At 34.0% G+C, this 14,490-nt stretch overlaps 1 protein-coding gene across 2 annotated transcripts in view; it reads left to right on the plus strand.

Annotated features, from left to right (window-relative positions):
- The window catches only part of LOC109848400 (E3 ubiquitin-protein ligase PRT6), a 21,171-nt gene extending 9,676 nt beyond the window's left edge, over positions 1 to 11,495 (plus strand). Inside the window, exons 9-19 of one of the 2 annotated variants that reach the window (XM_020417872.1) lie at positions 1,280 to 1,331; positions 1,415 to 2,021; positions 3,778 to 3,965; positions 4,076 to 4,602; positions 4,702 to 4,806; positions 4,906 to 4,972; positions 5,093 to 5,170; positions 9,267 to 9,335; positions 9,587 to 9,835; positions 10,848 to 11,067; positions 11,213 to 11,495. In XM_020417872.1, coding sequence (XP_020273461.1) covers positions 1,280 to 1,331; positions 1,415 to 2,021; positions 3,778 to 3,965; positions 4,076 to 4,602; positions 4,702 to 4,806; positions 4,906 to 4,972; positions 5,093 to 5,170; positions 9,267 to 9,335; positions 9,587 to 9,661 — 1,768 coding nt within the window. In that variant the 3' untranslated portion in view covers positions 9,662 to 9,835; positions 10,848 to 11,067; positions 11,213 to 11,495. The remainder of the gene's footprint in view (positions 1 to 1,279; positions 1,332 to 1,414; positions 2,022 to 3,777; positions 3,966 to 4,075; positions 4,603 to 4,701; positions 4,807 to 4,905; positions 4,973 to 5,092; positions 5,171 to 9,266; positions 9,336 to 9,586; positions 9,836 to 10,847; positions 11,068 to 11,212) is intronic. The other variant, XM_020417871.1, reaches the window with a different exon arrangement.

Below are 14,490 nucleotides of genomic sequence, written 5' to 3' on the forward strand. Positions count from 1 at the left end.
TTTGTTCCAGTAAATTTTCCTAATGGAAGCCATATGCTATCTTCAATTCTTGTGGGGTGCATGTATTGTAAATTCTGTCTGCCGTATAATTTAGTTGAAGGTATGCTTACTCTTCTCTTGGATGCCTTTTTTTCTATTCATAATTTTGTTAATACTCGATGCACCAGTCTGTATGGGCATTCTTTTTATCTTTTTCCCTGCTCTGGTTCATGTTAGTGGTTCGCTTGTTACATTTTGACAGTTACCATTTGAGATTCACCACTTACCAGCTTGAGATGCTTGAACAACACACATGCAAAAGGTCATGTTACAGGTTTCTATATAGGGGTTTTTGCTTTTAGACCCATTTGTTTACTTCCATTTATCTTTAAACCCAAGCATTATTATTTCTATTTTTAAACCCAATTCACCTTTTGTATTTATCTTTAAACCCAATCTCCAAAATATAAAAACAGGTGATGAAAATATAGTATTTTGAAGATTGGGTTTAAAGATAAATACAAAAGGTGAATTGGGCTTAAAGATACAAATAATAGTGCTTGGGTTTAAAAATAAATGGGAGTAAACAAATGGGTCTAAAAGCAAAAACCCCTTCTATATATCCCTAGCAGAGAAATTAAGAATACGTAGTTTCATCTTAGGCCTCATTTGGATTAACGGAAGTATTAGGAGTAGGAAGTAGATTAATGAAGTAACTTCCTAAACTATGAAGTAGGAAGTATCACTTCTTTTGTTTGTTTCACATATTCTTTGAAGTAATAGAAATGATACTTCTTTCTCTTCATTTTATTTTTTCATTATTTGGATAATAATTGAAAATATTGTTTGGAAGTATCTAATATATGTTAATTTCATGAGGATCATTGTTTGAATCAAATTAAAATAAAAGACGTAGTTCTTGAAGAATGTTGCAGTCTGGTTAGCTCAAGAAAAGTTAGCCCATGTCGTAGTTAATATGGCAGAAGTTTATCGTCTTTTAATGAACTTCTTGTTGCGATCAACCAGCAAGATATGACAGGTTTTAATGTGACTGGTTGGTATTCTTTTAGTTTCCATCGCTTAGTCTGATCTATTAACTAGTTCCTTACTAGTTGACCAGTTTATAAAAATTCATTAAACGCTTTCTGCATGGGATTCTTAGGGAGCATAGTATTCGTTGACTAGTATATGACCTAGTTTTTTCTCCTACTGTGGTTTAGCTCAAATACGGCAATTGCTAAATGATTCTGGTCCTGTATCTATTTAATTTGAGATCTTGATTTCTCTTTTCTGAATACAGGCACCTGAGAAGACTTGGTTTTGAAGGAGGTCACATTGTGGATCCAGATCTGGTAAGACATTTATCTTTACCACGAAAGTTACTCATTCGGTATTCAATTGTTGGGTGAGTTATATGTGTCCATACCCCTTCTAGGGAGAGCTGCTCTGCCCAGTATGCCGCAGGTTTGCAAATTCAATCTTGCCTGCATTCCCTTCTGGAATCTCTAATAAACTTGTGAGACGGATTGTGCCCATTGAGAGTCCAAAGGAGAATCTTCCAGTCGCTTTATCTCTTGCTTTATCTCTCCTCAAAAGCACGGCCAAAATTGTTGGACATGGCAGGTTCCGGAAAGCTCTTTCCGGAAAGCAGAATGTAAATGTTAAATCAGCTCTAGAGCCTGCATTCCGTAAATTGTGTATGCTTTATTCTGTTCCCGGTTATGATAATCTCCTAGCCTCTGGGAGACTTCATCAATCTCTCATTCTGTGGGACACTTTTATGTACACCCTTGTATCGACAGAAATTGCTGCTCGTGGGAAGCCGAAGAAGTGCTTGTCCAGTTCATTGTCTTTAGAGGCTTTATATGCTGAACTTGGTTCTGATGAATTTATTCTTTCACTGTTGTTGAGTATTGCTCAGACTGCTCGGTTTTCAAGTCAGCATGATGTTCTTCTTAGATTCAGGGGTATCCAACTATTAGCAGGTTCGATTTGCTTTGGTGTGTCCGGAGACAAGTCCTCAATCTCGGATGAGAAAAAAGGTAAACTGAATTTCACTTTCTTTCTGATATTATATTGCTAAACAAGTGGAGCTATAATATGAAGTTTTCTATGTTTTCAGTGTATTCTAATATATTGAACATTTTGCTTCTGTGAAATATTGCATACACATAGATTCTTGGCGTCTAGAGGTTGGTTTTTGACCTTTAAATTGCTAAAATTTTCCGACATTCTGATGTAAGCTGGTATTGTGATGGTAGTGTTATTATATTTAAGAAGGAAAACAGTAACCCACTTTATGTGATAGTATTTTTTCTCACATGTCATCTTTCCATCTTGACAGTTTCCCTCTAGTAGTGGTCAAATTCCAAGGTCTCTTTATGTTAATGTTCTAGAACGCTTTTCAGTAATTTCTCTTCTCCTTTTTGACTAAGAATTTCTGATTAAATGTGGAACGCAATTATCTGCTATCAAACAATTAGTTCAAGTGAATGTTGTATGTGAGACGGGAAAGAGGAAGGCCTTGATACTTTGAGTATGTGGTTGCTTTCTATGTTTACATTCTAATACTTTTTTTATTTGGTCTTTGTAGTACATTCAGAATTATTAGACCTGTATTTGCTAATATCTGAAGATTGAGGTTGTTTTCAGGTGATATTTAGGAAATTTTTTGTGCTGTATTTTTCTCTACCTTTTCTTGCTGTTGGTGGTCAAGGAGCTTTGAAGTGTAGGAGACATATTACCAATGACAACTTATAGAATAAGAAGGAAATAAGTGTATCCTGAGAATATTGATAATGAAAAATGTAATTTATGTCGTTTTGGGGAATCGTACATCACCTGCAGTAAATGAAGCATAAGTGTCTCTTGAGAATAATGTTGTTTGGATGAGTTTATATAGATGGAATTTACATTTTCATCAAATGATGTCAACCCTGTTAGATTAAAACGTTAATCTTATGCGCTGCTGCTTTATTTATTTTTTATTTTATTCATTTAAGTGTCATTGCGTAGCTTATTGTTAGGGTTGAATGAGAGGGAAATCAACGTAGCTGTTGGTGAGTGGACCACAAGTGCCTAAGAGAAGGCTTCGCACATGAAGGCTTCATTTGTGTGCGCGCTTGTGCGTGGCAAAAGTGTGCGTATGCATGTGTGATGAGACTTCCTTTGGATATTGTCGGATACTGCTGCCGAGAGATTCATTCCAGAACAATGAATTCAGATGGCACAAAATACTAAAGAGAAGATGTGCACCGCAACTAGCAAGTAATGCAGCTAAGTAAAATGGATCAAGCATTACTAAGTAGCACAGTTTCACTTCAGTTATAATACTGCAAGAATCGTATTATAGCTAGGTGCCATTATTTGGAAACAGCTGTAGAAGTTACCCGTCAAACTCCCATTGGAGTGTGCTGTAGTGACGAAGAGTCATCTCCAATGTGTTAAGCCTATAAAAAGGGTATCTTTTAAATCAACAATTAAATTATGTTTATTTGCATGCACCTTTTCTTCCTTTGCAAACTTGTCATGTTTATGCTGGATTCGCGTCCAGTTGACTAAAGGCCAGTGTGAGGTACTATTAACTGATGTATTGGCATTGCATGCAATATTGCCTCATAACCATGGCTTTGCATGCCATATTTTTCTTATTAGTTGTGACCAATTTGTAGAAATTTTTTAGTGGGAAAGTTCATAATTTTTGAGATTTGGAGGGAAATGTTTGCTCATTTCTTTTGAATAATTGTACATAAAAAATGCACGGATATTCATATTTCTGCCACATCTTTCTTTTTTCAGGACATGCAGACAAGGGGGAAAGCTTTCCTGATACTCTGTTCTTTGGACGAGTTGCCGATCCTATCCTAGCTCATGATCCCTTTTCTTCACTAGTTTGGACTCTATTTTGTCTTCCTTCTCCGTTTATATCATCTAGTGAATTCCTTATCCCCCTTGTTCACCTTTTCTATTATGTTTGTGTTGTCCAGGTATGGAAATGCACATATTCGTTTAGAAACTACCATTTATAAATTTAAATTCCAAAATTTGTCTTCATTTATGCTCATGTTTTTGTAATTTTTAATTTGCTGCTTTGCAGGCATTAGTCACATGCTATAACGAACAACATTTTGATTTTTCATGTTTCGGTGATGGTGTTCTTAATGATATCTGCAAGATGATGGGAGAATGTGACTATGTGAGGAAGTATTTTCTTTCCAACTATATTGACATATCATGCCATCCCAAGGATATGATCCGCCGATTGACATTTCCTTATCTTAGAAGGTGTGCGTTACTCTGTAAAATGTTAGAATCCTCAATGCCAGGCCCACTATTTGAAAGTTCTTGCATGTGGAAATCAAATCCTTGCGCTAGTGGCAGTGTATTAGATAGTGTCACCACTGAAGAGTTAAATGGAGTAAATGAGTTGGAAAATATGTTTCAAATCCACTCTCTAGAATCTGTTCTCGAGAATGAATTCATGCATTCTTTAGCTGTAACATGGTGTAACCATTTCTGCAAGGAGTTCAGTGTTCGTAATAACAGGACTGTTTTGTTTTCCACGCCTGCGGTTCCTTTTAAGTTGATTCAGTTACCTCGCCTCTATCAGGATCTACTTCAAAGGTTACAAATGATTATTTTAGAAACATGTTACCACTATACATGCACACACATATTATTTTGTCTCTAGCATTTACTGATCATTAACGGTTGCTATCTCAGGTATATAAAGCAGCAGTGCTCCAATTGCAAGTCTGTCCCGGAGGAACCTGCACTCTGTTTGCTTTGTAGCAGATTATGTTCTCCAAATTGGAAGTCCTGTTGCAGGTCAGTATTTCCGAGATAAGAATATTATTATCAATTTTGGATCTCATGTATTTTATGCTTATATATCTGTTCACCTGACATGCCGGTTATTCCTTAAAGGGCAAGTAAATGCCTGAATCATGCAACAGTCTGCGGTGCCGGTATTGGTGTATTTTTGTTGATCCGGGTATGTACACATATTGCACCATCGAACAGATTAACTTCTAGGCCAACATGTTTTTAGGCTTAAATTTTGTTTATTGGCTCTACAATCATTTACAATTGTGGACTTTGATATGGATTACAGAGGACCACAGTGTTTCTTCAGAGATCTTTGCGCGAGTCAGCCTGGCCGTCTCCCTATTTGGATGCTTTTGGTGAAGAGGTAACGTGTTTAGTGTTTGAATCGCGAAAATGTATTATTTTTATATATTATATAATATAGTCAGTGTATAGTATATATATATATATAATTATAGTATATAATAGTATATACTATATAATTAAAGAAAATGGTAGTTGGTACATCCCCCCCCCCAAGCGCAATTTTGTGTTTGGTAGTCGAGGTGTCGCTCATCTCATTCCACTCTGTAACCATGGAATTGTGGTCCCGCGCCATTTGAATGAGTGGATGAGAATGAGGACATCCTCACTACGCGAAGCACAAAACTTTATGCTTGGTACCGAAGCATTCTCTCGTCGTCTCTCTTCTACTCTATATATATATATATATATATATAATATATATATATTATGATATTATATATCCCAACCACCAGATAATTTTGCTTTGGTACCACGAAACATACCCATTTTTTCATATATATATATATATATATATATGATATATATAATTATATAGTGATACTTTCATGTGTACTAGTTGAGATGCACGTGGTTGAATATCATGAGTTGATATGCACGTGGTTGAATGTCACGATTATTTAAATTGATAAAAATAGAGAAAATAAAAAAAGAAAACAAAGTTTTTTTGTGGGATTGATCATCAACTCAATAATCTCTCTCTCAAATAAAATATTATCATTATTTTCTTTAACCCAAACTGTGACTACGTGATCTACTATTTATGAATTATAAACACATTAATTTAATACAATATCTCTATTTATTAGTATCTTGAAGTTTTCAAAAGATGGGTGATCATTCAATTCGCAAAAGAATATTACATATGAATTTACTTGTAATATGTCCATTAAACTTTTAGTTGTGGTTTGTCTCATGTTCATGTTAATTTTTAGTTGATGTTTCGCTTATATTTATATTATCTAATATTCTCATTCAATTTTATAGCTTATTCTCTGTATCATATAAGCAAAATTAAAAGTATGAAAAATTATTTTCTTACGATATTAGAACAGGGAGATTATGATATATTTCACCATGTGCTCTAAATATATAAAAAAAATTCTTTGATGCAAGGTCCCTATCAAATCTTATCCCAAACGATGTGAATGTAAAATGCTATTATAACTCACTTGCTTAGGACAATTGTATTGTATATAGGATACATAACTCATCTAGAATATTCATATCTCCTAAGTGGATTTTGCTGTTGTGAGAGCAACATGTTAGATGCTCGTATTCAAATTTTTTGACTCTATCAAAGACAAGAATTTAGAGTGCATAGCTTATATATCGTAAAGAGCATATTGATTCATGAAGAATTTTTTCTAATAATGATATTATTACAATGATATTATTATTGAATATTAAATTAATTTTATTATAGAAAATTATATGATCATTTTTAATAAATTATAAAGTATATATATAGAAATCTCGATACTTATAGCCAGTAGTTGGGCTCCACAAAATAGGTTAACTTTACATTGTATTTTGCTATATGTAGTATTATTGGTAATGCCATTACCTTTCCTCTTTATCTTATTATTCATATTTTTCTGATGTAAGTTCTCTTTGCTAATTATTCAATTGGCTATATTTAGTTTTTATAATATCAGAGGTTAGAATATTCTCTTATATTTAAAAAGTGTTGACATGATTTTTTTATAAAGTATATACACATAGTAACAATAGTATACTTCAGTGCAACTCAAACATTGGCTTGAAGCCATTTAGAGTGAAGTCCTTTGACTCCTTTCTATGCTAGAATGGTGATATAGTGATTACACAGTCTAAAAATCAAAGGAGAAATTTCTACAAATGAAAAATTATTTAATATGTCAAATTAAGAACTAATTTATAAAATATACATGGGCAATGTAGATAGCTATAGAAAGTAAGGTATACATATTCATAAAAATATTATAGTGAGTGACCAACTACAGTTATCCTAATTTAAACATAAATAATTATTATTTTAGTTACTAATTTGATACACGTAACTATAGAATAAATCTCCAGCAAAAAATAAGAATTGAGATTGTATTATGTTGTTGGTAAATTAATAAATATTATTAGAGCTCCTTTTTATATTGAATTTAAAAGTAATATTTAAATTATTAAGCACCAAATGTTAGCTCATGTGAGAAAGTAAAGTAATTTATGGTCTATATACGTATATAGCCAATCAATCAAACGTATTAAAATTATAATGATCACAGTCGAAATTATATGGTGGGTTCACATTGAATATAATTTGTAAAAAATAGTACATTAAAGTCAAAAAATTTAACCACTACATAGATTGTCTGAATTTTTTTGCATATATAAACTATACTGCCTACGAATAGTGATGTGTACACTTAACTATGATCTAATAATTTTAAAAAGGACTTATTCTTTAATATCATCATTAATTGATGTATATGTGCATTACACTGAAAACACAATGAAGATTTGGAAAACTACAAAATAAACACCCGCAAAAGTTTTAAAAAGTGTGAAAACACCTTAAAATTTGTAATTTACAAATACACAAAACTATTAAACATTACATTGAAATCAAGGAATTACAAAAAAAATTATTAAAAATTATTAAACTTGGGAGGGGTAATTTGCAATATACTTAACTTTAAGGGTATTTTTTTTATAAATTTTAAATTTAATAGATTTTCAATTAGTTATGATCTTTTAAAAAAAGTTATGGGTAATATTTATCATGAAAAGTTTTTTCTAAACCTATACTTTTAAAAGGTGTATGATATTTTTACAAAATTTTAATTTTCTAGGGGTGGTTAGTAATTTTGCATATTCATTTTAGTGTCTAATAGGTTAGAAATTCTCATGGAGTTTTTTTTATAAATTATGAATTTTAAGGACTTTTTGTAATTTTTTAAACTTATAGACCTTTTCTATAGATTATAAATTGTTTATAGACTATTAATACTTCCTATGCTTTCAATTTACTAATAAATTTGAAAAATTTAGGGTGTTTTTTGTAAATTTTTAATTTTAAATGTTTGTTTGTAATTTTTAAAACTTTTAATGGTGTTTTCTATAAATTATAAATTATGTAGGGGATATTTATAATTCCTATATTTTTAATGTACTGGTAGGTCATAAATTATCAGGATTTTTATAAATTTTACAATTTTGAGGGTTTTATTTTGTAATTTGTAAAAAGTTTAGAGTGTGTTGCAAATTTCATAAATTTTTGGGGTTGTTTTTGTTATTTGTAGGTTTTTAGTATGTTTATAAATTTGACATTTTCAAGGTGTTTTTTATAAAATTTAAATTTTAGGGGTGTTTTTATAATTTTAAAGCTTACAAGATATTTTCATCAAAGTCAAAAAACTTTCACTTTCTAGTTAGCATATATTTTTTCAGATTTCTCACTAAATTGAGATAAGTAAAATTTATAATTTTCAAGATGCTTTAATAAACTTTTAAATTTGTAGGGGTGTTTTTGTAATTTAAAAAACTTGGAGAATATTTTTTACAAAGTCCAAAAACTTTTAGGTGCTGGCTAGCATATGTTTTTTAGATTCCACTACGAACAAAATTAAGTAAATGATTTGAATTATATGAAACATATCTATTTTATCAAATAACATGTTAAGTCTCATTATGAATAGAATAAATCATTTGGTTACCAATTCAAAGAAGATAAGATAATTAGAATAGATTAGGATAACAATGTAATATTCAAAAAAACCTAAGGCTAATATTGGCCATAGAAAGATTTTTCTGAACTCGTACTTTTAAAGGGAGTATGATGGTTGTAATGTTGTCCCTTTATATAAATGAAATGTTAATTGCTTATTCTAAAAACAACTGTAGCCACTTGTAGCGTTATTATGTATTTGTGGTTGTTATGAAGAAATTAAATTGGTCTCTGTAGACTAGGTTAATATTTTTTTTATTGTTTCAAACATATTATATATTAGCTTACATCTAATGAAACAAACAATTGAATTAGTTTCTCATTGTCTCTTGGTTCATAATTGGCTTATATGCTTGGCTGTCTTCTTAAGCATTAAAGTTGATCCTCAATGTATCCATTTTCTCTGTTTCTTTGGCTGAGATTTCCCCCTTCTCTAATATACTTCTTTTTGCAGGATCGTGACATGCATAGAGGAAGACCTCTGTATTTGAATGAGGAGCGATATGCAGCTCTTACGTATTTGGTGAATAGATTTAACTTCTACTTTCATATGATTTTTGTTTAATGAAAGCATTTTCTTGCAATGGGAGTTTTATTGGACATAGATTAGGACCTCCTGGGTTTGATATGGTAGTCATACAGGTTACTTGATATCAATAGCTACCTTGAACAATGAATACTAATGTTTTTCAAATTTTATGATTTTAATATGTTTTCCACTTTTGTGAGTTCTAGTTTTTTTTATCTGAAATTTTCTTTTCTTACATAATGTAGGTTGCGTCTCATGGCCTTGATCGGACATCTGAAGTACTACGGCAAACAACAATAGGTCTTAATGGTCCTGAATGATACAACTCGAAGTATGCTTCCCAGTTGATATCCACATATCATCAATAAATGGATCCTGAATGATACGAAAGAAGTATGCATTCCATTTGATATCCACATATATCAGCAATAAATGATGCTAGAGAGTTGGGATGCTGCAGAAGCATAAGGCCAATAGGGAGACACCCAGTTCAGGTAACATGCATCCATTTTCTTTTTGCAGGTATGAGCATATATAGATTGTTGCGTCACAGATGTTATCGATCTTCACCTTGTTGACATGATAGGGGCATTTGTTCTTTGGAATTGTAAACATTATGTTCGCCATAATGATGATGAAATTAGATACAGGCAAAGGAGATTGCTTTTATAGAATTTAATGATGACTACATAAAGCATATAATAGGATCAAACAACATAATACCAGTAGGAACTACTATCAAAAAGTTTGGATTGCTGAGGTTAACGGTGCTTTAAAGAAAATGAATATAGACAGATATACGACAAAGTTTAGATGTACAGGGAAATACATGTTCGCTATTGTTAACTAAGTTATCTACTAAGTTATCTAATAAAATTATTGATGCTTAGAAAATGTTCAACAAGTGGAGGGCTGTCACAGTATTGAAATACAAGAGTTAAGGGTATATGCATAGTTTTTCATTTTGTCGTGATAACAGACACGTGATACACATTATGAAACAATTGTATTCATAAAGAATTTTGTCTTACACCAGTAAGGTTCATCTATGACGGATAGGGTACGAAGAGAAGAGATTGAGGACACTCTTGTAAGTCTGTTTTATGTGGTACCTGAAGTTATTTTTAGATACCCTTTGCACAGAGACATGATAGCACATTGAAGTGTTCATGCTTCTAGGTTGAAACTGAAACATGATATCAATTTTGTTATCCAAGCTAAAACTTGGAGTGCAACTTGTTAAACCGACTGAAATATATCAAACTTGAATGCCATAACTGAGTTTTCAAACTTCAGTATTATGTAGGAAATGGAGAAAAAATGGTTTACATATATCAACTCAATATTGGGATAATGGTTTCTTATAAATTTTCCCAAGTTAAGAAATAAAAGCTTATCTGAAAATAAGGTGTTGGTTTTGTCCTTCAAGATCAAACCTGGATATGTTTTCTTAACGAAACGAAGGTTTCTTTTGTTTTGATGGGAGTCACAAAACTTTTTCTTCAGGAAATAGGGTCACCTTTCCGATGAATGTGGATCTATCCTGAAACCTTGCAGGTTATGAATGAGGATCTAATTGTTTGGCTCTTCATTCTTGCATCTTGTGGTGGACAAGCTGTTGATTGCTTTAATTTAGGCATTGATCAGAGTTCTATATTGGTGTTGGAGATAAATGACACAACTAGTATCCACTAGTATCGGAGCTACACACACCCACATATTCAATGTAATTTCTTATGCAAGTCAGTTTATGTGAAGTGCCAATTTCTGAAAATCAGTAATTCAGTTGGCTACTCTAATTTATATTCCATAATTAGAATGTATTTGTGGGTTATATTTTGGATAAATCATTTTCTCTTATTTTTATGCAGGTCCATGCAGTTCGATACAGTCTTATCCCCAGTGGGTCTTGGATCTTTAACTCGTTTCTGCCTGCTTTCAATGTATATGATCAAATTGTTGTTTATGTTTCCTTTCAGTTAATTGTAAATATGAGCTTGTACATGTGATGACCAAAGTCCCAGTTTAGTTTAAGAACCCTAAATATCATTTTCGGGTCTTGTGAATTATCAAAATGTTTGGCGATGAAAAAGAGTAATCTTGTTTATAGAATTCGATTTAAGATCCAAATGAGAGAGGGTTTTCTTTCTTTCTTTTTTCTTCTTTTTTACCTTAGTCTAGCATCGGAAGTGCAGTCTCATATCTTTTATGTCTGGCGTAAATGCCTGAAGATCTTGATATTATTATGATGGTCTACTTATTTTAGCGGTGACAAGTATGAAACCTCGTTTTCATCGGCTTTTAACAATCTTAATATCAATTATCCTATTCATGAGGGAAAGGGTGGGAAGTACTGTACAATATTCACTCTACCAGATCGATGTGCAATCCAATTTGCAGGTTTTTTTATTGATTTTATCCCCTGACGATGATATGGCAAAAGCAAGCCTTCAACCGATGTCAATATTCCGATCAAGCCTTTCTTTGACGTGTAGGTGAGGCCGACGACGGTTTGACCCAGTGAAGGCGGGGCCATCGTAACCCAAATCCATCAACCAATGCTGAATCGGAGACGAAGGTGTTGAAATCGCAGAGATCCGACAGGGACAGGGAATGTGGTTCGCCTCCTATCTCGTCGTCAGGGAATAGAATATGCTACTCCTACTCCTTCCTTCCTCGCTCGCTCCCTGACTGGATCAATGGTCGAAACCCCCCCAACTCTCCAATCCATAACCCCCCTGTAAAGACTGAAAATACTCTGCTTCTTCAACTTCTTCTTCATTTTCTTCATTTTCTTCCTCTCCATTAGCACCAGTTTCTTCATCTTCCCATTCCAGGTCCCTTATTACTTCATCTTGGTGACTTGCATCCCAATTCCACAAACAATCCTCTTCGAAAACAACATCCCTGCTCACTATAATCCTTTTAGCATTAGGATCATACATTCTGTAGCCCTTGGACTCGTCACTGACACCAAGTAATACACATCTCACACTCTTGTTCTCAAGTTTCGTTCTATTAGCATCTGGAACATGAACGTGCCCTATACAACCAAACACTCTGAAGTGTTCTACAGAAGGCTTCTCACCACTCCATGCTTCTTCTGGTGTCATCTCCTTAACGGCTAAAGTAGGAGACCGATTTAGCACATATATTGTCCACTTCACAGCTTCAGGCCAAAAAGTTTTAGGAACCCTTTTCTCAGACAATATTGACCTCACCAAATTCATGACAGTCCTATTCTTACGCTCGGCTACTCCATTTTGTTGCGGAGTATAAGCTGTAGTCAATTGTCTCTTTATCCCACTTAATTTACAAAACTCATTAAATTCTATAGAATTGAATTCCCCACCCCTATCTGTACGAAGACACATAATAGGCAAACTACTCTCCTTCTCAACTAGCATCTTAAAACACTTGAAGTAATAAAATGCTTCTGACTTCTCGAATAAAAAATATACCAATGCTTTTCTCGAATAATCATCTATAAAGCATAGGACGTACCTTCTTTGGTTGTTAGAAGCTGGAGTAATTGGGCCGCAAATGTCTGCATGAATCAACTGTAATTTTTTAATAGCCCTCCACTGACTTTTCTTCGGAATCGGATCACGATGTTGCTTTCCCTTCATGCAGTCTTCACACACAGCTGTGGATGCCAGTAACTGAGGTAGGCCTCGAACCATTTTCTTGTCATGAAGTGTTTTTAGACCCTTGTGGCTGAGGTGAGCATATCTGCAATGCCATAGGTGTGCTAGATTCGATGTAGTGGCCTGGAAGCATGCTTCCTTCCTTTCTTGAACTCGAGCAAACAACACAAACATCCTGTTTGTTGTTATGTTTGTTTGGATGATCAGTCCCCTGCATGGATGATAAATTCGACACATCCCTGATTTAATCAAGATAGCCAAGCCCCTTTCCTGTAATTGACCTATACTCAAGAGATTGTTCTTGAGCTCAGGCACGTAAAACACATCCTGAATCACATAATTTGCTCCACTTATATTCAGCTTTATACTCCCTTTTCCGAGTACATTCATCCTCATGTTGTTGCCGAGTTTCACCATTTGCCGGAAAGATCCATCCATCTCTTTGAATGCCAACTTATCTCCGGTCATATGATTTGAACAACCAGAATCTAGGAACCAAGCTTCTTCATTGTTTGCATTAGCCATTTCAACATAAGACATGAGTAGCAACTCTTCTTCATCATCAAATCCGGCAAAGTTTACCTCTTTGTCCCATGATGGACATTCGTATTGGTAATGGCCGAGGTTGTGACACTTGAAACATTTAATTGTGGTACGATTGTAATTCTGTCTTCCTCTTCCTCTTCCTCTATAAGTACCCCTGCCACGACCTCTTTCTCCTATGCCTCTTCCTACTTCAACCATAGCTTTTAGGGCTTGTTCTTCACCACTAGATTTCCTCCGAAACTTCTGCTCGTGTACCACCAGAGAACTTTGAAGTTCATCCACAGAAAGAAAATTGATGTCTTTCGATTCTTCTATTGAGCACACAATATAATTGAACTTCTCAGTGAGTGTGCGCAATATCTTTTCCACAATCTTCACATCCTGCATATCTTCCCCAAGGTTACGCATGTTATTGGCGACCAACATAACCCTGGAGAAGTAATCAGTGACCGTCTCACCGATTGTCATCTCTAGCACTTCAAATTCCCTTCGAAGAGCTTGTAATTGTGCACGCTGGACTCTCTCATTTCCTTGGTACTTTCTCCTCATCGAATCCCACAACTGCTTGGCCGTGTCCTTCTGAAGAATGGTCTTCAAAATGAACTTGTCAATTGCTTGGAAAAGGTAATTTTTGACCTTCAAATCTTTCAGCTTCAACTCTGCTAGGGTTGTTTGTTGTGCAGCCGTCAACACCTCTCCTCTGGCTGGTTCAGTGTACCCGATTTCGACAAGGCTCCACCATTCTTTTGATCTAAGCAGATTCTCCATCAACATGGACCAGTGCTCGTAATCGCCATCAAACTTGGGAATACTCAGCAGGTTCTGTCCTTCTTTTGCCATCTCCAAGAAAAAAAAATACACCATTTTCTCTCTCTCTCTCTCAAAGTGTTTCTCTCAACCTCTCGTTTTCTCTAGTTTAGGAAACTGCGGTTCCCAAACTCACTCAATCAGGCCTC

Source organism: Asparagus officinalis, chromosome 7, assembly GCF_001876935.1.
Source record: "Asparagus officinalis chromosome 7, Aspof.V1, whole genome shotgun sequence".
NCBI classification, from domain to species: Eukaryota; Viridiplantae; Streptophyta; class Magnoliopsida; order Asparagales; family Asparagaceae; genus Asparagus; species Asparagus officinalis.